At 42.5% G+C, this 25,284-nt stretch overlaps 1 protein-coding gene across 3 annotated transcripts in view; it reads left to right on the plus strand.

The window, feature by feature from the left end:
- The window catches only part of NLN (neurolysin), an 80,414-nt gene that overhangs the window by 10,817 nt on the left and 44,313 nt on the right, over positions 1 to 25,284 (plus strand). For all 3 annotated transcript variants that reach the window (XM_040421352.1, XM_040421349.1, XM_040421351.1), the window contains exons 4-9: positions 864 to 971; positions 10,497 to 10,599; positions 14,249 to 14,409; positions 15,325 to 15,460; positions 15,736 to 16,102; positions 17,397 to 17,598. In XM_040421352.1, the coding sequence (XP_040277286.1) occupies positions 864 to 971; positions 10,497 to 10,599; positions 14,249 to 14,409; positions 15,325 to 15,460; positions 15,736 to 16,102; positions 17,397 to 17,598 (1,077 nt within the window). The remainder of the gene's footprint in view (positions 1 to 863; positions 972 to 10,496; positions 10,600 to 14,248; positions 14,410 to 15,324; positions 15,461 to 15,735; positions 16,103 to 17,396; positions 17,599 to 25,284) is intronic.

Here is a 25,284-nt window from a genome sequence, read left to right on the forward strand (position 1 = left end):
GTTACAGGGAAAGAGCTGCAGCAGAAAGGACATGCCCCCTGAGCTGCCAGCCTGAAAGAAATCGAACAGAGCAATTGGAGCAATGACTGGGGAGATCTCTGGATCCATGGGAGGTGCAGGGCTGTTCTAGCTTTGTTAGTAAGGTATTGTAATGTACTGCTCACCTGAGGGTTAGACTGGGAAGGGGCTAGGACGTGCAGACTAAAGCCGCCTTGAGGGTCTAAGTACCAAATTCAGTCCCATATTGAGTAATATAATTTATTTTTTTTCATTATGTAAAGAGGACCTGTCCCCTCTCCTGACTGTTTTAGTAAATACCTGAAATAACAATTCATCTTTGCCTAGAGTTCTGCATTGTGCTGTTTCTCTACTATTCCTCCTGGAAATGTATGACTAACTGATAAGTATGATGCTGTCCAGTCAGCTCCGACAGTGTCAGTGAATGGGTTGGAGCTTGCAGTACACTTTCTGTCCACTGCACAGTGCACAGTATATGAAGCTGTACTAGTTCCACAAATTAGATGTTGGTTCTCGGCAATCACTTACTTTTCACTTATAAATGACCGACCGCAGAAATCAACTCGCCTGTCTCTGCTTTATGCTACTATTAGTACGGGCAGCATAAAGTTGATGACAGGTTCCCTTTAAAGGAGTCATCAGAATCTGAAAGGGATGAAATCTGCAGCAGATATCCGTTTCTGCATGGAAACGTTGCAGCATGTGGATGAGACGTGTAAAAGCCCCTTTACACATTTCTAGTAAACAGAACTTGGATCACCAAAAAACCTTGTGGGGTCCGATGCGTGCTGTGGGTTACAGCTCAGGGTTATGACAGTAAATCAGCACTCGTACATTGCTTCCAGAAAACTCAAGACCCCGAACAGCTGCAGCCGGAGGTTAGACGCTATCTGGAGAAGTCAGTCCAGCTTGGAAGACGCAGTGGACTCCACCTTCCCCCGGAAGTACAGAGCGTAAGTGCTACCAGAATTGTGTATTCTGTGCGTGCTGTGCCGTTACAGTGGTTGCCTCTGTAAGTAGCGGAAAAGCTGGTACATCAGCCCAGATAATGAAATGCATTGTTTGGCAGCGGGGTTTAGATCGATACAGTAGGGTGAGCAGTTGGCAGTAAAACCAGATGCTAATGTGTGGTGTGAGCCAGGAATAGCACATTATGTGAATGCACTTACAGAACTGCGCTTATCACTGACTTCATTACGTATTGCTGGATTTTTGTGGTACAAGCCTACTTTTTTCTAATGTGTATATCTGTGTCTTAGGGATTTTTGGTGGCTTTTAATGGGCTTCTGTCAGCAGATTAACGGTATTAACCTGGCTGACATTAGCGATGTGCTGATGTCAGCTGAACCTAACTAGCTTAGTCCATTACTGCAGAAAAATAACTTTTATTATATGCAAATTAGCCTCTAGGAGTGGGGGGGGGGGGGGGGGGGGGCTTTGCTCCTGCTCCTAGAGGCTCCGTTCTCCCACCTCTGTCCACGCCCCCTAGACTTGATTGACGGGGCCAGGCAGCGTTCAAATCCTCCTGCCTGGCCCTGAGTGTGGGTGAAATCTCATGCCTGCGCCAGCATGGTGAAGGAAGGACGCTCGCCGGCTGCCGGCTTCCTTACGCTCTGACAAAGGCCCTTTAAAATCCTATTACATGGAATTTACACATGTGCCACCTAGTGGTTACATTACTATGAAACATTACCTTTCAGAGTCCACTTTCTCAACTATTTTTTTTTTTGCTCCAGTGTATCTAAAATAAAAAGAAAAGAAGCAACCTGGCAAATAATCTTATTTAACAACCACCCACAGCCTTTTGACGGCGGTATAGGTCCTTAGACTCTCTCACATTTGCGTTGTTAATTCCGGTATTTTTGATCCAGCAGAGGATCTGAATACCAGAATTAAACGGATCCGTTTTGATTTTGCACATCAGGATGCATCCGTTCCGTTACAATGCGGTTGTGTGAAATCAAAAGGGAAAAAAAGGATCCGTCACTAAATACATGACGGATATGGTTTTGTCACCATTGACTTGCATTGTTTTCAGTGCCGGATCCGTTTTTATGACCAGACACAAAACTGCAGCTTGTCCGGTCACAAAACGGGATGCTGCCGATACGGAAGACGTCCTGATGCATCCTGAACGGATCTCTTTCCTTTCAGAATGCATGAGGACTAAATGGAAATGTTTTTTTCCCGGTACTGAGATCCTCTGCCGGATCTCAATGCCGGAAAACAACAACGCAAGTGTGAAAGTCGCCTAAGTCTGCAATGATGTATTTTGGCATTGCTCCATCATCTCGTCTGTAATCTGTAACCGCTCCTGTCTAATCTTTTCCAGCCCAAATCACACTCAATGAACGCAACATATGTAGTGAATGGAGCACGTGGCAATACCTCTGCCTCAATTGGACCCGGTAGTCATGTGATCGCCAGGTATCTCCGATCATAGCGGAGCTGCTTGATTTTAGCAGAACCGCACGGCCAGTGAAAAGTGCACAGATCGGGTGATTTGCGCTGTAACTGGATGTTGTAGTTACAGTGTAAAAGTGCAAAATAAAAAATGAGGTTTGCTATAACCTCTTGAGGGACATATTGTATACCAAAAATGTACCCACACATGAAAAAATAAAATACAAATGAAGGTAAAAAAAAAAGTCCCCACCAGCCAAACCGTCACCATTGTCACCTGGTTCAGGACTATAAATATTAGGTATCAAAATGACCTGCGCAAACCAGAGAACTAATTTTCATCATTTATTTTGGTGTCAATTTGCAAATTTAAAGAATAAAAGAATTTAAAAAAGAAATTATGTTTTGACATTTTTAATATACTGTAGTTTACCTGCAAATAGAATAAAATAAATTCAGTAAAAAGCATATTAATAAACAGCGATGGGTGTCACAGGAAAGAAAAAAACAGTCCAAAAATGATATTGGTGGCCCAGAAAATAAAATAAAGTTAGGGCAGGAGAGTTAAACCAGCACATGTGCAAAATCACAAAAAAGTGTCTGCAAATCAGTGACTTTTCAGGTCATTAAGAAGAGGTTAAATGGGTTGTCCAGCCTTTAGTAACAAGGGGTTGATGGGGATGCGTGGCGTCAGACCCTCACCGATCAGCTACTGTTAGCCTATCCTGAGGATAGGCCATCACTTACTCAAGGCTGGACAACCCCTTTATATATTTTCTATTGCCTTGTGTCTACTTTTGCTGTACAGACGCATCCATCTCTGTAGTAACAGACAACAAACCTTGCAATAAAAAAGGTAAATGAGGCGCACAGGAACACACAAGGACCAGGCAGAGGTGCACTCAGTAAAGTGGACTCACCCAGTCCACTAAAAATAACGTGCAACTTGTAATAAATGAACTGGGCACTCTCAGGATACAGGGATCAAACAGATATTTATTAATGTATAAGGCAATAAAAACGACAATAAAAGAGAGAATATGGCCCTCCTGTAGGAAAGCTGTGTATAAAACAGCACTTGCTCACTGTAGCTGGTACTCTGACTCTAGATGGGTATTATAAACTACACATGGCATATTCCTGCAATAAAACGACAATAAAAAGGTACATCAAATTATTCACACAATAAAAAATCACACAGTTAAAACGCATACATATCGCAGATGCTGAATATTCACTGGGAAAACTACAATGCGAGTTGTTCCCCAACTCACTGGCAAGGTTCTGAAGCTCCAAGGTAACAGTTAGAGGCACCGTGACGTGATAGTCCCACAACAAACAGGTATAGCGGCGTCCCGCTCTAGATTCAACCAGTAGCGTCCCACTGGGCTAATAGCATTTAAGTCTTGTTAAATCTCCTGTCAGCAAATATTTGATGAAAAAGACAGTCTTACCGGAAAGGTTCTCCTCACCACTTCGCTGCACACCGTCGCTCTGCTGGGTCGTGTTTTTAATTACCTCCAGACTTTTTTGAGCGGTCAGGTTGTTGAAATCCCACGTAGGTAAAAGTTTGGCATGTGCAGCCCGGTCTCTGCTGTAGGCTGTCACGGATTCCTTATACTTGAACCTTATCGTGGTGTTGAGCAGTATGGTGCGAGGTTCTGGCACTATCTGTTGGTCCTCACTCCTTAAAAATTTGGGGTCCTGTTAGAGCTAGACGTGTTTCGGGGCTTAAGATTGCCCCTTCCTCAGTAGCTACCAGTCCCCCTAAAAATGCTTCCTTTTATAGTCCTAGACTACTTCTTCAAAACCCGGCATGGATCCTGACCGGAATCGGGACCCACAGTTAACTGGAGCTGATGTTTGCTCCTAGAACACATGGAGCTTTGTTTCTTTTATGCTTCCAGCATATTGAGTTTATAAATAATAGTATTCAATAACCTACATCATGTTTATACAAAAACTATTAAAAACACATCAAAGCAATATCAGTTTTAAAAAATATTCATACCAGTGACTTATCTCTCACTGCTGGTTGTATTGCACCAAAAAACGCATCTGCACCCATGCGGTTTTGGTGCGTTTTTCATGCGTTTTTTGCACACACCATATTTTTTTAATTTTTTTTAATAAAATAAAATTATATTTATTAAAATATAATAAAACATCTGTTCATGTTCCCTACTGTCTGTTGGGTAGTGGACAATACATAACAATTAAGTCTATAACTTCAAAGTGATAAAAACAGTTGCTTGAGAACATACTTCTAAAAAATACAAAATACAAAATTCATCAATCAGTACTACTAATGAGCAGTTTCAATATAACTATTTGGGTCTTGCCATTCGATATTTCCAATATTTTCAATATTCCGTAAAGTTGTAGGAGGGATATGTGAGGAAGGTTAGGGATATGGAGAGGGAAGATTTTTTTAAGGAAAGAGAAGATAGAGAAAAAGACAAAAAACGGAAGGAAGGAGAAATACGGATGGTTTTACCTTTTAGTAGTGATTATAAAAAGGTACAAAAAATAATACGGAGACACTGGCACCTAATACAAAAGGATAAAACCGTAGGCCCTGCCATTCCTGTGAATCCCTTAATTACATCTACAAAAGCCCCCAGCTTAAGTAACAAAGTAGCCCCAACGATCAAACGGCAAAGCAAGCAGGGGTGCTCAGTCCAAGGGTGGGCAAACATTAATGGTTTTTTTAAATGTGGGCAGTGCGGTAACTGCAAAAATACAGATTTTCCACGGAAAACCAGTGAAATTATCTCCACTACCAACAAGTATAAACACCCAATTAAAGAATTTCTATCCTGTAATTCCACTGATGTAATTTACATCATAGAATGTCCTTGTAGAAAACAATATGTGGGGAGGACGAAAAGGACATTGAAAAAACGGATTTCTGAACATATGGCCAACATCAGAAAAGGATTGGAGACACATTCCTTATCCAATCATTTTAAAATAGTACATAATAAAAATCCAAAGGGTCTGAAATTTGCGGCCATAGATAAGGTGAATAGAGATTGGAGGGGGGGCAACCATATCACCAAAATGTCAAGGTTGGAGACACAGCGTATCTTCGAACTAAACACTCTACTCCCGGGAGGGCTAAATGCAGAATTTGAGTTGTTTGGTTTTCTTTAAAGTAGGGGTGGGTGCCCCCTGCTGAAGGCCAACCCAACCTTTTTTGTTTATTAGGTGGGATGGTCCTTGGCAGTGGGCTCCCACTCCCTTCCTCACATATCCCTCCTACAACTTTACGGAATATTGAAAATATTGGAAATATCGAATGGCAAGACCCAAATAGTTATATTGAAACTGCTCATTAGTAGTACTGATTGATGAATTTTGTATTTTGTATTTTTTAGAAGTATGTTCTCAAGCAACTGTTTTTATCACTTTGAAGTTATAGACTTAATTGTTATGTATTGTCCACTACCCAACAGACAGTAGGGAACATGAACAGATGTTTTATTATATTTTAATAAATATAATTTTATTTTATTAAAAAATTAAAAAAATATGGTGTGTGCAAAAAACGCATGAAAAACGCACCAAAACCGCATGGGTGCAGATGCGTTTTTTTGTGCAATACAACCAGCAGTGAGAGATAAGTCACTGGTATGAATATTTTTTAAAACTGATATTGCTTTGATGTGTTTTTAATAGTTTTTGTATAAACATGATGTAGGTTATTGAATACTATTATTTATAAACTCAATATGCTGGAAGCATAAAAGAAACAAAGCTCCATGTGTTCTAGGAGCAAACATCAGCTCCAGTTAACTGTGGGTCCCGATTCCGGTCAGGATCCATGCCGGGTTTTGAAGAAGTAGTCTAGGACTATAAAAGGAAGCATTTTTAGGGGGACTGGTAGCTACTGAGGAAGGGGCAATCTTAAGCTCCGAAACGCGTCTATCTCTAACAGGACCCCAAATTTTTAAGGAGTGAGGACCAACAGATAGTGCCGGAACCTCGCACCATACTGCTCAACACCACGATAAGGTTCAAGTATAAGGAATCCGTGACAGCCTACAGCAGAGACCGGGCTGCACATGCCAAACTTTTACCTACGTGGGATTTCAACAACCTGACCGCTCAAAAAAGTCTGGAGGTAATTAAAAACACGACCCAGCAGAGCGACGGTGTGCAGCGAAGTGGTGAGGAGAACCTTTCCGGTAAGACTGTCTTTTTCATCAAATATTTGCTGACAGGAGATTTAACAAGACTTAAATGCTATTAGCCCAGTGGGACGCTACTGGTTGAATCTAGAGCGGGACGCCGCTATACCTGTTTGTTGTGGGACTATCACGTCACGGTGCCTCTAACTGTTACCTTGGAGCTTCAGAACCTTGCCAGTGAGTTGGGGAACAACTCGCATTGTAGTTTTCCCAGTGAATATTCAGCATCTGCAATATGTATGCGTTTTAACTGTGCGATTTTTTTATTGTGTGAATAATTTGATGTACCTTTTTATTGTCGTTTTATTGCAGGAATATGCCATGTGTAGTTTATAATACCCATCTAGAGTCAGAGTGCCAGTTACAGTGAGCAAGTGCTGTTTTATACACAGCTTTCCTACAGGAGGGCCATATTCTCTCTTTTATTGTCGTTTTTATTGCCTTATACATTAATAAATATCTGTTTGATCCCTGTATCCTGAGAGTGCCCAGTTCATTTATCACAAGAGAACAAACCTTGTATAGTCTGAGCCTGCCGGCATACTCCCCTTTGTCAGCCCCCAACTGTATGCTAATATACCCAATATATGTTAGGAAAAAGCTGAAGTCAGATAGAAGGAAGTATGTGTGTGGAATCAGACTACACAAGGCTTGTTTGTAGTCTGTTACCATGGAGACACATAAGTCTTCATAGATATGGACACAAAACGGTAGAAAATATTTAACAAAGGCTGTTTGCAAAGTTGCTTCATTTTCCATTTTAGATACATTAGAGCAGCGGTCCCCAACCGCCGGGCCGCGGCCAAGGATCGGGCCGTGGAAGATTGTTAGCCGGGCCGCAGCGATCAGGGCAGTCTTTAACTCTGTACTAATGAAGCGCTTCCATTATGGAAGCGCTTCATTAGTACAGAAGGACCAGGGAGCGGTGAAGGATCTGTACTCACCGCTTCCTGGTCCTCGGCTCGGCTATCGGCTGTGCACAGCGTGAGGTCGCTCTGTGACCTCACGCTGTGCGCCGCTATACACAGCCAGCCGACAGCAGAATGAAGAGGATCGCGATGGTGACCAGGAGCAGGAGAGGTAAGTGTTTTTTTATTTTATTTTATTTGCACTGATGGCTGACATGGGGGGGCTTATGGGCTGGCTGACATGGGGGGGCTTATGGGCTGGCTGACATGGGGGGGCTTATGGGCTGGCTGACATGGGGGGCTTATGGGCTGGCTGACATGGGGGGCTTATGGGCTGGCTGACATGGGGGGCTTATGGGCTGGCTGACATGGGGGGCTTATGGGCTGGCTGACATGGGGGGCTTATGGGCTGGCTGACATGGGGGGGCTTATGGGCTGGCTGACATGGGGGGCTTATGGGGGCTTATGGCTGACATGGAGGAGCTAATAGGGGCTTATGGCTGACATGAAGGGCTAATGGGGGCTTATGGCTGACATGAGGGGCTAATGGGGGCTTATGGCTGACATGAGGAGCTAATGGGGGCTTATGGCTGACATGAAGGGCTAATGGGGGCTTATGGCTGACATGAGGGGCTAATGGGGGCTTATGGCTGACATGAGGGGCTAATGGGGGCTTATGGCTGACATGAGGAGCTAATGGGGGCTTATGGCTGACATGAAGGGCTAATGGGGGCTTATGGCTTACATGTGGGGCTAATGGGGGCTTATGGCTGACATGAGGGGCTAATGGGGGCTTATGGCTGACATGAGGGGCTAATGGGGGCTTATGGCTGACATGAGGAGCTAATGGGGGCTTATGGCTGACATGAGGGGCTAATGGGGGCTTATGGCTGACATGAGGGGCTAATGGGGGCTTATGGCTGACATGAGGAGCTAATGGGGGCTTATGGCTGACATGAAGGGTTAATGGGGGCTTATGGCTGACATGAAGGGCTAATGGGGGCCTATGGCTGACATGAGGAGCTAATGGGGGCTTATGGCTGACATGAAGGGCTAATGGGGGCTTATGGCTGACATGAGGGGCTAATGGGGGCTTATGGCTGACATGAGGGGCTAATGGGGGCTTATGGCTGACATGAGGAGCTAATGGGGGCTTATGGCTGACATGAAGGGCTAATGGGGGCTTATGGCTGACATGAGGGGCTAATGGGGGCTTATGGCTGACATGAGGAGCTAATAGGGGCTTATGGCTGACATGAGGGGCTAATGGGGGCTTATGGCTGACATGAGGGGCTAATGGCTGACATGAAGGGCTAATGGGGGGCTTATGGCTGACATGAAGGGCTAATGGGGGCTTATGGCTGACATGAGGGGCTAATGGGGGGCTTATGGCTGACATGAGGGGCTAATGGGGGGCTTATGGCTGACATGAAGGGCTAATGGGGGCTTATGGCTGACATGAAGGGCTAATGGGGGGCTTATGGCTGACATGAAGGGCTAATGGGGGCTTATGGCTGACATGAAGGGCTAATGGGGGCTTATGGCTGACATGAGGGGCTAATGGGGGGCTTATGGCTGACATGGGGGGCTTATGGCTGACATGAGGGGCTAATGGGGGGGCTTATGGCTGACATGAGGGGCTAATGGGGGGCTTATGGCTGACATGGGGGCTTATGGCTGACATGAGGGGCTAATGGGGGGCTTATGGCTGATATGAGGGGCTAATGGGGGGCTTATGGCTGACATTGGGGGGGGGGGGCTTATGGCTGACATTGGGGGGGGGGGTGTATGGCTGACATTGGGGGCTGATAGATGGCTGAAGGTTTGGTGGTTGATCTGAGCCATTGGGGGTCTAATCTGAGGTCTGATTAACATTGGGGGTCTGACCTGAGGTGTAATGAAAAATATTTTTTTCTTATTGTTCTCCTCTAAAACCTAGGTGCATATCTTATAGGGCGAAAAATACGGTACAGTGCAGCAGAGACCACAGTCAGTTTATATAGTCATTATATAGTGTTATATATTTTAATATGCACCTTTGTGTTTTGTTATGCGCGTGAATCAGTCGGTCCCGCCCACCCCATAAGCCCCGCCCCATAACTTCCCCCCCCCAACCGGTCCCTGGGAAAATTGTCTTGCATGAAACCGGTCCTTGGTGCAAAAAAGGTTGGGGACCACTGCATTAGAGCAAATGGTTGGGAAGGTTAGCCGTTAAGGTATCATCCCTATAAACAATATTATTTTCATTTTTCCACTTTTTTGGGGTTGGGGGACCTGTCCTATTTACCATCTTCTTTTCCCATTGTAAGGGATATATTTACATGAGAGGTTTTTCTTTTATGGGATTTGACAGAAGAAATACACATTTTTTCCTCTGCATATTTGGAGAAAGATTCAGGGAAATCTGCACAGCAAATCCTTAACAAATCTTGAAGATTTTAGTGCAGATGTCTTTACGTATTTTCCTCCGCATATACAATTCCCTGCCGAGGAATTGTTGTGGATTTTGACATGCAACATTGCTCTCAATATGCAAAGTCTACACAAAATCTGGGACTGATCCATGACAGGAACTTCTATGCTGTGGAAGTAGAACTCTGTGCCGTAGGTCAACTTCTGTGCGGCAGTTTTTTCACAGTGTGCGGATGAGGTTTGTTAAAATCTCATCCAATGCACTGCTATTGAATAGAGTAGATCAGTAGCGCACCTGTGTATGACCGCCACTCCGTGATCGGCCGGGACCCCAGCAGTCGGACCCCCGGCAATTAAGAAACTTACCCTCTATGCTGTAGATAGGGGATGAGTGCTTGTAATGGGACAAACCCTTTAAACTGGCTGGCATTTGTCAGTGGATGTTATCGTAGATATGATAGTCTGACCGTCAGATATCATGGTCATGTATCAGCCGTCAGTCTCTTCTGTCATTGTTGAGATTTTCTTCTAGTCTGTTGTTTTTTTTGGTAATTTTACCCAGGAAATAAAAAGCATAAAGAAAAAGATCAGCGAACTAAGCATTGACTTCAACAAGAATCTCACAGAGGACAACACGTGGCTCGTCTTCTCTAGGGCAGACCTCGGTAGGTCTTTGCTACTTCACTAACTTTACTGTCGGTATTTAATGTGCAGAAAACTCTTAAAATGAAGCGTGTTTTTACAGCCAGCCTCTGATGGTCGGGGAAGCAGGTGCTGACAATTTACCAGAAAAATATTCATATAAACGTTGCTGTTTTTTGCCCCATTTCTTTATATTTTTAAAATGCCTGCAAATGTGATCCAACCAGGTGCCAGTGGTTTCTGTAGGAGTGTGAGACCCCTTTAAAGTCAATCGATTTAAGCAATACAATCCCCTCACCGCAGCTTTTGTTCAGCATTAGAAATCTTCATGGCAACGTACAGCATGCATTTTCTTTTTTAATTAGTTTTTACACACAAAAAAGTTACAAGAAAACAATGCATCGCAGTTGAATGTGCAACTTTGATACAACTGGACATTGCAGGAGAAAAGTTAGGCCTCTTTCAGATGGGCGTTGCGGGTACGTTGCGGGAACATGTGCGATTTTTCCGTGCGAGTGCAAAACATTGTAATGCGTTTTGCACTCGCGTGAGAAAAATTGCGCATGTTTGGTACCCAAACCCGAACTTCTTCACAGAAGTTTGGGCTTGGGATCGGTGTTCTGTAGATTGTATTATTTTCCCTTATAACATGGTTATAAGGGAAAATAATAGCATTCTGAATACAGAATGCATAGTACAGTAGCGCTTGAGGGGTTAAAAAAAATAATAATAATAAAAATATATTTTTTTTTAACTCACCTTAATCCACTTGCTCGCGCAGCCCGGCTTCTGTTCTGTCTCCTTCTTTGCTGATTGCAGGAAAAGGACCTGTGGTGATGTCACTCCGGTCATCACATGGTCCATCACATGATCGTTCGTCATGGTAAAAGATCATTTGACGGACCATGTGATGACCGGAGTGATGTCACCACAGGTCCTTTTCCTGCAATCGGCAAAGAAGGAGACAGAACAGAAGCCGGGCTGCGCGAGCAAGTGGATTAAGGTGAGTTAAAAAAATTTTTTTTTTTTTTTTTTTTTTTTTAACCCCTCCAGCGCTATTTTACTATGCATTCTGTATTCAGAATGCTATTATTTTCCCTTATAACCATGTTATAAGGGAAAATAATAATGATCGGGTCCCCACCCCGATCGTCTCCTAGCAACCGTGCGTGAAAATCGCACCGCATCCGCACTTGCTTGCGGATGCTTGCGATTTTCACGCAACCCCATTCATTTCTATGGGGCCTGCGTTACGTGAAAAACGCACAAAGAGGAGCATGCTGCGATTTTCACGCAATGCACAAGTAATGCGTGAAAATCACCGCTCGTGTCCACAGCCCCATAGAAATGAATGGGTCGGGATTCAGTGTGGGTGCAATGCGTTCAACTCACGCATCGCATCCGCGCGGAATACTCGCCCGTGTGAAAGGGGCCTTACTGTGTAAAACTAGGCTAAGTGATGTGGTGCAAATGCTAGTGGATTATTATTTATTTTTTTTACTTATAAATAGAAAGTTACATATTCCTAAAGGGTTTTTCTGGGATTTTAAAGGGCTTTCCGATATCTAAAATATTCCCCCCAGTGCCCGGGTCCCTTGTATAGATTATACTTACCTGCTTCCCGGCACCTGCATCGCTGCACGGCCGTGAGCCCGAGTCCCCTTGAGGCTGGTCACCGTCGTGCCCTGCTATCGGCTGCTCCCCCTGTCGCCAGATGTTTTGATCCGAGCGACAGGGAGATAGAACCGTGGCTGTGCAGGGATCCAAAGCCTCAGATTAGATCATCAATATCAGATCTGCGTGGTTCCGACACCTGGCACCCCTGCCGTGCTCTGTGCGAACGTACCCTTCCCTTCATTGTTTACCTGCTTGTCGCTACGATGCCGACAAGCTGTTCCATTTACTTTAATGGGACAGCTGCTTCCTATTCAAGTGTATAGGAACGAACTGTCCCATAGAAGTGAATGGAACGGCTTGTAATTACACCTGCAGAAGGTAAACAATGAAGGGAAGGCTACGCTCGCACGGAGTGCGGCCTTCTCTTCAACCAGCTGATCGGTAGGGGTTTAGGGTGTCGGACACCTGCCGATCTGATATTTATAATAATAATAATAATAATATTACTTTATATAGCGCCACCATATTCCGCAGCACTTTACAAATTCATAGGGTTCATGTATAAAGCAAAAGACGACATAACGTAACTAGCTTATATACAACTGAAGCACTAGGAGTGAGGGCCCTGCTCCCAAGAGCTTACCTATCCTGAGGATAAGTCAATATTAAAATCCCGTAAATCCCCTTTAAGCTCCCGAATGCCCATGAATTTTTTAAAGGCTATAGACCCCTTTTGGGGGCAATTTTTTTTTATTATTAATGTACTCCTTTTCAGCTAAAAATATTTTTTTTCAGTTGGTCATTATTAATCCTTTAAAGGCTTTATTAAGCTGTTAAGCTGTTTATTAAACCTCTAAAGGTATTGTTATAAGGTGTTTCATATCAAGCAGTCGGAGTGCTTACCAGCTTTAGATTAAGGCTGCTGTACTTGCCCCATTAAAGGGAATGTGTCATCAGAAAATGGCCTATTGTTTAAATCTGATTTTTATGTTAAACACAATTATTTTTTATATATATATATTTTTTTTTACATTTTCCATGTCTTTATCTGCTTTTGCACTTTCCAGGCATAAGATGTGTTAAGGCTTCCTGTTCTTTGAGAGCAGCCACATGGGCGGTAGACACAATACAATGGAGTGGATCTCATTGACTTCTATGGGAGAGTTTTCTAGGCATGCTCTGTGCAGAGGTCAGGAGGGAGTAGATAAGCTGTAATATCACCTATTGTGAATGGTGGATCCTGTGATGATAATGCAATGGCTATTGAAAAGTTACCTGTACAGAACAGGAAGTCTCAACTTATTATTAGGCCTAGTAGCCAGTTCGAAAACTGCTGGATTTGAGATATTTTTCTTTAGGTATAGATAGTGACATAGACAAGAGAAGAAGAGTCACCAAAAATTCTTAAAGCATATATTTAACATAAAAACATGATTTAAACAACAGGTCGTTTTTTTGCCGACACATTCGCTTTAATGGAGTTTTCCGAGTGTTTAATACTGATCAGGATGGAACATCAATATGTGATTGGTAGAGGCCCGACCCCTGGCCCCCTCGCCGAGCAGATGTTTGAAGAGGCTGCGGCCCTCACCTCACAGCTTACTAAGCACAGCGTCGTCCATTGGATAATGGCTGTGTTTGGTATTGCTGCCCAGCCCCATTCGCTTGAATGGGACTGATCTGCTCTGAGGCCATGTGACCAGTTAATGAGATGTCACTGGCCTAGGAAGAGGCTGCAGCGCTCACCGGTGCTCCGTGGTCTCTTCAAACAGCTGATCGATGGGGGTGCCGGAAGTCAGCCCCACTGATCAGATCCTGTGGGTCGGTCATCAGTATTAAATACTCGGACAACCCCTTTAAGTGAAAATAATGTGATTGGATCACATTGGGACAAAGCAGGGAAACCTTTCCCTTTCAAAACCAGTGGCAAGGGTTAACCTGCATTGTCATGAATGGATCTGATCCCGTTCTTGACACTAAATATACTGTCGTACGGAGACCTAACCTTAGTGAATGCCACTAACTAACATGCCTCTCCCATGGTGTATTTTACAGAAGGTCTTCCTACTGACTTCATTGAAAGCCTAGAAAAAACTGACGGCGACCATTATAAAGTGACTCTCCAGTATCCACATTATTTCCCTGTTGTTAAAAAATGTTCAGTTTCGGAAACTAGGAGGAAATTGGAAGCTGCTTTCAACAGTAGGTGTATGGACGTGAGTATCCGCAGCCTACATTGACTTACACATCCTAAATATAGTAGTAATCCCTTACTTCTTTGTAGGGTCCCTTGACAGTAAACTGAGTGTCTCCCTGTTGGGAACTCCAGTGATCAGCTGTAATCTGGGAAGAGACCCCTTTAATTGATCCGTGTAAAGAGTCAGATATTGAGGGGGAATATAGTTAATGTTGATCTTTTAAAATGTCAAATCACACGTTTTTTTACACTTATTTTTTAGTAATAGAACTCTCTAAGCATTGACAGACATGTTTGAATGCTCTACAGGTCCAAGGTCAGACCAATATTTTTAAAGGGGTGTTCTCACTGAAAATACCTACGTGTCTGATTGCGTTTATGAAAGTGGAGGTCCCAGAGTCACCTATGAGAATGGAGCATTGCTGCGCTGTGTACTTATCTATTTCTTAGAAGTCAGTGGAGCGGGGGTTATGCATACACCACCACTTCATTCTGGGAATTCTGCTTTCATGATTGCTGGGGGTGCCAGCAGTCGGACCCCTAGCAATCAGGCCTATATTCTCCCATTGTATGGTTACGAGATAAGTATTTTTAGTAGGGAAACCCCTATAGGCTGTTTTGACACGTAGGCATTTTTTGGTGTTTTTCTGCACTTTAGCATTTTTTTGCACCTGCGTGTTTGTTAGTGTTTTTAGCTGCTCCAGATGTTAGCTCACGGTCTATGGGGTATCTAAAACACAGGACACACAATCATTTTTCTTGGTGACTTTTTGTCTTCCCTGCTTCTTTTAAGAAACACAGCATGCTGGAGCCCCTGGTGTTTTTTCAGGCAGGCGTTCTGCCAACACCTTCTCTATAGAGAAGACGAACCACTGATCGGATGTCTAGTCATGGACGTACATCATATGTGATGGATGTTTCTTCTTGCTTTCAGGAGAACACTAAAATACTTGAAGAACTGATTGAACTCCGGTCTAAACTGGCAGATCTTCTGGGATACCAGACACATGCAGATTTTGTACTTGAACTAAACACTGCTAAGAACACAAACAAAGTATCCACCTTTCTAGGTAAGTTGTAGTTTAAATGGGATTTAAACTTGGATGGTCGGCAGTGTGTCTCAATGTCAGTCTGACCCCATGGACCCTGGCTGATCAGCAGAATGAAGCCTAGTACTGCTTAGTCCCATTCACTTAAGCTGCAGTACCCGGCATACGGACAAGATGCTGTGCCCAGTAAACGGGGAAGGAGCCTTCTGCTAATCGGGGGTTGTCCCGGGTGTCAACCCACCAACATCAAAGGTTGATGGATCCTTAATAGATATCTCATGTATGTTTCTCTATAGATGATCTGAAAACAAAAGTAAAGCCTTTAGGTGAAGAAGAAAAATTGCTTATTTTAAAAATGAAACATAAGGAATTTAAAGAGAGAGCTTTGGAGTTTGATGGTAAAATCAATGCTTGGGATCTTCAATACTACCTCACCCGCATCGTGGAGACCAAATATTCTGTAGATCAGGAGAAACTGCAGGAGTATTTCCCTATGGAGACAGTCACAAAAAATCTTCTGTGCATTTACCAAGAGCTGCTCGGCCTTCGGTTCGAACATGTGGAGAATCCTCATGTGTGGCATGAAAGCGTGACTCTCTATGCTGTGTATGACAGCGCTACAGGAGACGTTCTTGGACAATTCTATCTGGACCTGTACCCAAGGTAAATCGTATGCCTTATATTTCAGACCATATTACAAGTTCATAAACACTTATTTAAGCCACATTCTTATCAGTAAGATATGATTTGAGCTATGAGTGTTTAGGGGGTCAGAGATAAGAGATAAGGAGCCGTCAGCTGAGCTGCCTGACGGAACAAAGTAAAAATTCACAGCCTGCTACTAGAGAATCTCAAGGCTGTACAGAGGAAGGGGCTCAAAATTTTAATAAAGACCCAATTTTAAAATTATTTTTAGCTCAACATGAGTAGAATGCAATAATAAAAAAAAATTCCCCCAAAGATATACATAGCCTTTCAATTGTTTGCACATAAATATTTTAACAAGTACCAGGCCAGTCCAGCAAAATAACCAGTTGTGAATGACTTTTCATGAATGGCTACCTCTCCATGTGGGATTGAGGACGATAACGGGTCAAATGGTGTTCCAGTTGCCATATGCCATTATCTTGACATGACATGTATAATTAGCTTAAAGTGTACCTATCATTCTGCTGTCATGTGTATGGGAATGCTATTTCTGCCGATTATTATGACTTGTATCTGGAATTTATCAGCAGTTCTCCCTCTCTACAAGCTCCATCTCCACTTGTGATTTTTTTTTTTTTTTCCCCCCTTATCCACTCAAGAAGGAGTGGAGACCAGCTGCTATCATGTCTCTCTTACACTGCACTAATAGAGAAGAGGAGATGCTGCTCCCCTAAATCTCAGTAGCACACCATCACAAGTGGCAGCATGGGGAACATTATAGAAGAGCAGTGTAGCTGTGATTCTAGCACTGATGTGAGAAAGTAAAAAGACTTACTAGCAGAAACATCTGTGCTGCCATCCTGGACCTCTCCACCTGTCTACAGGGCTGCAAAGGTACACTGTCTCTGCCCAATCTCTCTAGCAACTCACTCCTCTTCCTCCCTGTTTCCTCTCAATAGATGGCTATGGGCAGCAAATGTAACCTGATCTCTCAGTGAGCTGCTAACCTATAGTCACTGAAGACAGATTTTAGCAGTCATTTGAGAGTAAGTAACAGTGCAAAAGGAGTGGGGGGTGGAAGAAGTACATGATAAGTGGAGAAAGAGGCAATTTTCAGTAATGAAATATTAAAGAGTTTCTTATCTTTGCTTGTACTCTTGATATATGGAAAAAATGACTCTTTAATCTAAGAAGTTCTCTGCCCTTCTTCACGACTACTACATCAGTATGCTGAGAGTCCTGTGGTTTATTCCTGTTAATCTGGCAGATTTTTTTTCACCTTTTAACATGTCTTACAATTTGTCTTTAGGGAAGGGAAGTATGGACATGCTGCATGTTTTGGACTTCAGCCAGGCTGTCTCCTCCCCGATGGAAGCAAGATGATGTCAGCAGCAGCAATGGTGGCAAACTTCAGCAAGCCTTCAAGTACTCGGCCCTCGCTGCTCAGACACGATGAGGTGAAAACTTACTTCCATGAGTTTGGCCATGTGATGCACCAGATATGTGCACAGGTCAGTATCTTCTCATTTCCTCATGTTGCTTCTAATCAGTCATGTCTTAGGGAATTAACCTACAGAAGCTGGATGTGCAAATGTTTAGGGTAAATGCAAGATTTTGTAAGGGGGGGGGGTCCCACAGCCATAGTGACCTCATAGCAAATAATGCCGCCGCACTGCACACTAAAGTCACAATCTTAAAACCTCTGCCATGTGTGCAAACCTGCACTGCTCCACACTACGCACAGGGCAGGTGGGGAGTACAGACCTGTAGGTACCGTATTGCATATGTTGCCATGTTCTCACCTGGAAGCAACGCTACCACTGTATTACAGTATGTGTTGGCAGTATTCTCCATATCTATACAAATTTAAGTAGAATGAATATACACTGCTAAAATAGTACCTTACCTGGAGCTGGAACATTCCCACATTTGACCAGTAGAGTATATTCATATGTATACACACCCTCACATCTGTACGATGTGACACCTTTCTTGACACAAAAGTATGGAGAAATCCAGCTTCCATAAAAATCCATAGTTTATTTATGTAAAAAGATAAAAAGCTTTACACAGTGTCTACGCGTTTCGGGTCATTGCATGCAGACCCTTATTCCATATTCGTACACCCGATCCAGGTATTATCTGTGCCTTGTGTAATTTGCCTACAGATGAGCTGGACTTTTGCTTTATCTTTGTGTTTGTGCTACTGTGACACCTTTAAACTGTACTGACACACACATATACACACTGTCTTTCACATGCATACTCCCACACCCCTTTGCTGTATATATTTCTAGAAGACATCCTTCTAACGTAGCAGCAGCCATTACTCCCTACCACCTCCCAGTGGGCATTCTCGTTGAGGGCACAAGGGGGGGGGGGGGGGGTTCAACCCTATACACCCAGCCTTCTCCACTCTATCCCTTTTGTACGCCCCTGACTTTGGCTCTTTTATATTAAACCGAAAGAAACTTGGCCATATAAGCTGCGGAAAGGGGTTTTCCAGCAGGAGTTTTTTATAAGACATGTTATAAAACACTCTGGCAGAGACCCTGACAGTTCCAAGCAGCATCAGTATTTAGCTACCAGTAGACAATGGAATCCTTTTTAAAGGGAACGTGTCATCAGAAATTGTCCTATTGTTTAAATTACATTTTAACATATTTTTTAAAGATTTTTTTATGTTATTTTTAATTTTCCATGTCACTATCTGAATTTAGACAAAAAGCATAAAATCTAGCATTTTTCACACTGGCCACTAAGCCTAATAATAGGCGCCACTTGTTGGTCTGTACAGATCACTTTACTGCAGTTATCTGCTTATCTTGGTCATTCTAATCCTGCCTGTAATGATATCACTTCTGTGTATAGATAAGACATGATCCAACATTCACAATAGGTGATTGTCAAAGCTTCTCTATTCTTTCCTTGTACAATGATCTCTGCACAGGGCACAGCGCATGCCTAGAAAACTCTCCCATAGAAGTATATGAGGTCCCCTCCTGACTATTGTGTCTATGGCCCAGGGGGCTGCCGTAAAGCAATTTTCTTATTTCTTTCTAAATGCTGTTAACAGCTCAGGCAAGATGGTCGCTCCCATAATCATGTTCAGGAAATAGAATAAATTAATCTAGAATCGGAAAATAAAATCAGATTAGAAAAAAAGATGATGTGTTACTATCTGGTTCTAACTGGCAGATAAACATTTTTGGTGACACATTTCCTTTAAAGGGGTTGTGTCACTTCAGTAAGTGGCATTTATTATGTAGAGGAAGTTAATACAAGGCACTTACTAATGTATTGTTATTATCCATATTGCTTCTTTTGTTGGCTGGATTCATTTTTCCATCACATTATACACTACTCGTTTCCATGGTTACAGACCACCCTGCAATCCATCAGTGGTGGTCGTGCTTGCACACTATAGGAAAAAGCACAAGCCTATGTGCAGTCCCATGGTTCCGTCACCAGAGAGGCAGATGCTTTTTCCTATAGTGTGCAAGCACGACCACCACTGATGGATTGCAGGGTGGTCTGTAACCATGGAAACGAGCAGTGTATAATGTGATGGAAAAATGAATCCAGCCAGCAAAGGAGGCAATATGAATAATAACAATACATTAGTAAGTGCCTTGTATTAACTTTCTCTACATGATAAATGCCACTTACTGAAGTGAGACAACCCCTTTAAGGGTCCTATTATTTTCAAGATATACATTTACTACTATACATACGCTAATCTTTGGTGTGAGATCTTCATTCCACAGTAGACATGACCATACATTCTTTGTAACCATTTTATTACTGTCTTGAAGTTGTCCATTGTGACTTCTAACGATAATTTCAGTAGGGGTTTTCTAGAAGGTCCTTTGTGTCTTCAGACTTCTGAAACCTTTCACAGTCGTTTACATAGAGAGATTCTGTAGGTCTGTACGAAATGATCACTTGAAGGAAATGTTTGCATCCTTACTTTTTTTTTTAAACCGTTAAGTCTGACACCAATAGCGTGAAGTATGATGCCGGCTCTACTGTAATGCACAGTGACATCTGTCCGATTCCATTGCTTGGTGGGAGTACAGTTTTGTCTGTACAGATTTAACGTAAAGTCCTTTATCACAGTCTACAGTGGAACTGGTAGGATGATCAGATGGGAACATCTCAGCCTTACTCCATCACAAGCTTTAGATAGGTGTTATGGACAGGAGAACGTGAAGAGGTAGAATGTGAGTAGATTATAATACTTGTGATAACATGTTGGTTATGTACTTACCTCTACTGTTCAGTCTTCGGATTGCATTTTAATTAATAAGATGGGGGTAGGCCGTCAATGTTGGCCTGCAATGCAATGATGGATTGGCAGGAGAGGCTTCAAAAGGGCTTTTAGAACAATCTAAAGGTGATAGACTTCCAGATATGTCAGATCAGCTAAAACAGACATCCTCCAACGTTCGCTTTCAGCAGCCCGTACAGTTGTCCCCCAGCATTGGAAACTGTCTACTATCGTTTGTATAGAGTAGGGGTGCACAGCCCGTCGGCTGCATGAGGCCCGCAGAGTCAAGGTTTGCAGACCCCGTACTCCTGGTCAAAAACACAGTTGATCGTGCAAGGGACCCACGTGGATTTCAGTTCAGGTGCATGGACTGCTGCATGCTGCGCCTAATTTATGCCCAATCTGCCCCAATGAGTTCTATCCAGTGAATAGAGGAGCGGCTATGTGTCTCGGTGGCAGAGCAGAGATGCTGGGTGTTAGCAGACCCTGATTAGCCCTATCTTGTACAATGCCCCCACAGGAGGCTGTTTTTCCCTGTAACTGGGGCTGCGTTGGATGTCCCATTTACAGTGGGGACATATTATATGGCAAAATATATTAAATAAAGTAAAAAAAAATAAAATGATAAAAGGAATCATCTTGCTGACTTCCCTGCTGTTTCCTCAGTTAGTGGCAGAAAATCCCACAGTTCTGAAACTTGGACACTATTTTGTGCAGGGACAAATTTTGGCTGCACAGACAGAATTCTGGCGTAAATCTGTAAGGGAATTCATAGAGGTCTGTGTGCCTGAATCTTAAATTTTGGGATTCGTATTCAGGGGTTGTCTCACTTCAACAAATGACATTGATCATGTAGAGAAAAGTAATACAACTTACTAATGTATTGTGATTGTCCATATTGCTTCCTTTGCTGGCTTCATTTATTTTTCCATCACATTATACACTGCTCTTATCCAGGGGTTACGACCACCTCTGCAGCACAGATACAAGGTGCCCGGGACGGGAGCTGCTGTGCATTCATGCCTATACATTCTCCCACGGTCCCGGCCACCAGAGAGGCTGGCACTATTTCCTATAGTATACAGGATTGCATGGTGGTTGTAACCCCTGGATAAAAGCAGTGTATAATGAGATTGAATTTTTTCCATCTAGCCAGCAACGGAAGCAATATGGACAATCACAATACATTAGTAAGTGCTTTGTATTAACTTTCTCTACATAATAAATGTCACTTGCTGAAGTGAGACAACCCCTTTAAACAGTGCAAAGTTCGACACTATTAGTAAATCTGCAGTAATAAGTTTTGGAAAAGGGAAAGGATGGGTGTCTGAGCTGCCCTGTATCTCTAGAAATCTACCTAGCTGCAGCATTTGACACCAAGCATCTGGACATGTATGGCATATCAGCCAGAGAAATGCCAACCTCTGGGACGAGCACCAATCCCAAGAACGGGCCCAAAGCAAAGGGAGAACCAGCCACACATGCACAGTTTTCTCCATTCACTGCTATGGGACTTTAGAGCTGTGGCTCCGCTATTTTCGGAAGTCCCATACTTGTAAATGGAGGGGTGACAACACATGCTCGGTGTCTTCTACACCCACTGCATGCTTGCTTGGCTATTTTGGAAAGTCCTACAGCCACGAATGTAAAGGCCATCCCATGTGTGCAGCATGCTCTTCATTCACCGTGGGGCTCCGTTCTTGAGTTCGCGGTAGGTCAGAGCATTGTGAAAACCAATATGTGATAAATCTCGGCATTTGTTTTCTGGCTTACTTTTCTGTATTCAGAAGGTTTAGCGATTTTGTTTTTTTAAAGGGCTTGTGCCAAGTTTTCAAGTTCAAGAGAGTACTGCCATTGGCATGAGGGATCACATATCTTAAACTAAAGTAGAAGGTCCCCTTTAAAATTTATATTTTCTGCAAATCTCAACTTAAGACAGAATTACAGTCATTTGCATGCAGAACGCAACAACTGATTCCTGCAGTTCCTTAGTCTTTGCTTTCTTCATGTTGTGATGGGAAAGAATTGCCAGAAGCTAGAAGGCGAACTACAAAGGCTGAGCTGCTGTCAGTTCCTGCTTTTTATAACCCGAAATTTACTTTTGGAGCATGTACAAGCCTCGGAAATAAAGGCTTTTAGTCTTCCCACATATATCATTCTGTCAGATTCTGCCACCAGAGAGCAAGGTGCGACGGCCGGGTGGCCGCTAAGTTTTTGTACCCATTGTATGAATATGTTTTCTTCTTCTTCTTCACCACAACCAAATTGCCACATTTACGGATCCAGGTCTTCCGGTCTGCGCATGCGCAAACCTTTAAAAATGTTTAAAAAAAATTAAAATACTGGATCCGTTTTTCCAGATGACACCGGAGAGATGGATCCGGTATTGCAATGCATTTGTGAGACGGATCTGCATCCGGATCCGTCTACAAATGGTATCCGTTTGCATACAGATGGAACTGCCTGCTGGAATCCAGCAACGCAAGTGTGAAAGTACCCTAAGTTAACCCCTTAAGGACTCAGCCCTATTTCACCTTAAGGACTTGGCCATTTTTTGCAAATCTGACCAGTGTCACTTTAAGTGCTGATAACTTTAAAACGCTTTGACTTATCCAGGCCATTCTGAGATTGTTTTTTCGTCACATATTGTACTTCATGACACTGGTAAAATTGGGTCAAAAAAGTTAATTTTTTTGCATAAAAAAATACCATATTTACCAAAGATTTAGAAAAATTTGCAAATTTCAAAGTTTCAGTTTCTCTACTTCTGTAATACATAGTAATACCCCCAAAAATTGTGATGACTTTACATTCCCCATATGTCTACTTCATGTTTGTAGCATTTTGGGAATGATATTTTATTTTTTGGGGATGTTACAAGGCTTAGAAGTTTAGAAGCAAATCTTGAAATTTTTCAGAAATTTACAAAAACCAAATTTTTAGGGACCACTACAGGTCTGAAGTCACTTTGCGATGCTTACATAATAGAAACCACCCAAAAATGACCCCATTCTATAAACTACACCCCTCAAGGTATTCAAAACTGATTTTACAAACTTTGTTAACCCTTTAGGTGTTGCACAAGAGTTATTGGCAAATGGGGATGAAATTTGAGAATTTAATTTTTTTGCCTAATTTTCCATTTTAACCCATTTTTTCCACTAACAAAGCAAGGGTTAACAGCCAAACAAGACTGTATCTTTATTGCCCTGACTCTGCCGTTTACAGAAACACCCCATATGTGGCCGTAAACTGCTGTACGGGCACACGGCAGGGCGTAGAGGGAAAGGTGCGCCGTATGGTTTTTGGAAGCCAGATTTTGCTGGACTGGTTTTTTGACACCATGTCCCATTTGAAGCCCCTCTGATGCACCCCTAGAGTAGAAACTCCACAAAAGTGACCCCATGTAAGAAACTACACCCCTCAAGGTATTCAAAACTGATTTTACAAACTTTGTTAACCCTTTAGGTGTTGCACAAGATTTAATGGAAAATAGAGATACAATTTCAAAATTTCACTTTTTTGGCAGATTTTCCATTTTAATATTTTTTTTTCAGTTAAAAAGCAAGGGTTAACAGCCAAACAAAACTCATTATTTATGGCCCTGATTCTGTAGTTTACAGAAACACCCCATATGTGGTCGTAAACCGCTGTATGGGCACACGGCAGGGCACAGAAGGAAAGGAATGCCATACGGTTTTTGGAAGGCAGATTTTGCTGGACTGGTTATTTTGACACCATGTCCCATTTGAAGCCCCCCTGATGCACCCCTAGAGTAGAGACTCCAAAAAAGTGACCCCATTTTAGAAACTACGGGATAGGGTGGCAGTTTTGTTGGTACTAGTTTAGGGTACATATGATTTTTGGTTGCTCTATATTACACTTTTTTGTGCGGAAATAGATTTTTTGGCACGTTTTTATTTTTGTTATTTACAACATTCATCTGACAGGTTAGATCATGTGGTAATTTTATAGAGCAGGTTGTCACGGACGCGGCGATACCTAATATGTATACTATTTTTTTAATTTATGTAAGTTTTACACAATGATTTCATTTTTAAAACAAAAAAAATGTTTTAGTGTCTCCATAGTCTAAGAGCCATAGTTTTTTCAGTTTTTGGGCGATTATCTTAAGTAGGGTCTCACTTTTTGCGGGATGAGATGACGGTTTGATTGGCACTATTTTGGGGTGCATATGACTTTTTGATCGTATGCTATTACACTTTTTGTGACGTAAGAGGACAAAAAATGGCTTTTTTTACACCGTTTTTATTTTTATTTTTTTACGATGGTCACCTGAGGGGTTAGGTCATGTGATATTTTTATAGAGCCGGTCGATACGGACGCGTCGATACCTAAGTTTTACACAATGATTTCATTTTTGAAACAAAAAAAATCATGTTTTAGTGTTTCCATAGTCTAAGAGCCATAGTTTTTTCAGTTTTTGGGCGATTATCTTGGGTAGGGTATGATTTTTGCGGGATGAGATGACGGTTTGATTGGTATTATTTTGGCGTACATGCAACTTTTTTGATCACTTTTATTACCTTTTTTGGGAAGTAAGGTGGGCAAAATTTCAATTTTCTCATAGTTTTTATTTTTTTATTTTTATGGCGTTCACCGTGCGGGGAAAGTAACGTGACCGTTTTATAGATCAGGTCGTTACAGACGTGGCGATACCAAACATGTGTAGGGAATTTTTTTTAATTTTTTTTTATTCAGTGATAAGTGTTTTTTTTTTATCTTAACTTTTTTTACATTTTTTTGACCCAGACCCACTTGGTTCTTGAAGATCCAGTGGGTCTGATGTCTGTATAATACAGTACAGTACAATATATATTGTACTGTATTTTACTTACACTTTGTCTGAACAGATCTCTGCCTTTAGCACAGATCTGTTCAGCACCATGGACAGCAGGATGCCTGA

The sequence above is a fragment of the Bufo bufo genome, chromosome 2 (assembly GCF_905171765.1).
Source record: "Bufo bufo chromosome 2, aBufBuf1.1, whole genome shotgun sequence".
Classification (NCBI taxonomy): domain Eukaryota; kingdom Metazoa; phylum Chordata; class Amphibia; order Anura; family Bufonidae; genus Bufo; species Bufo bufo.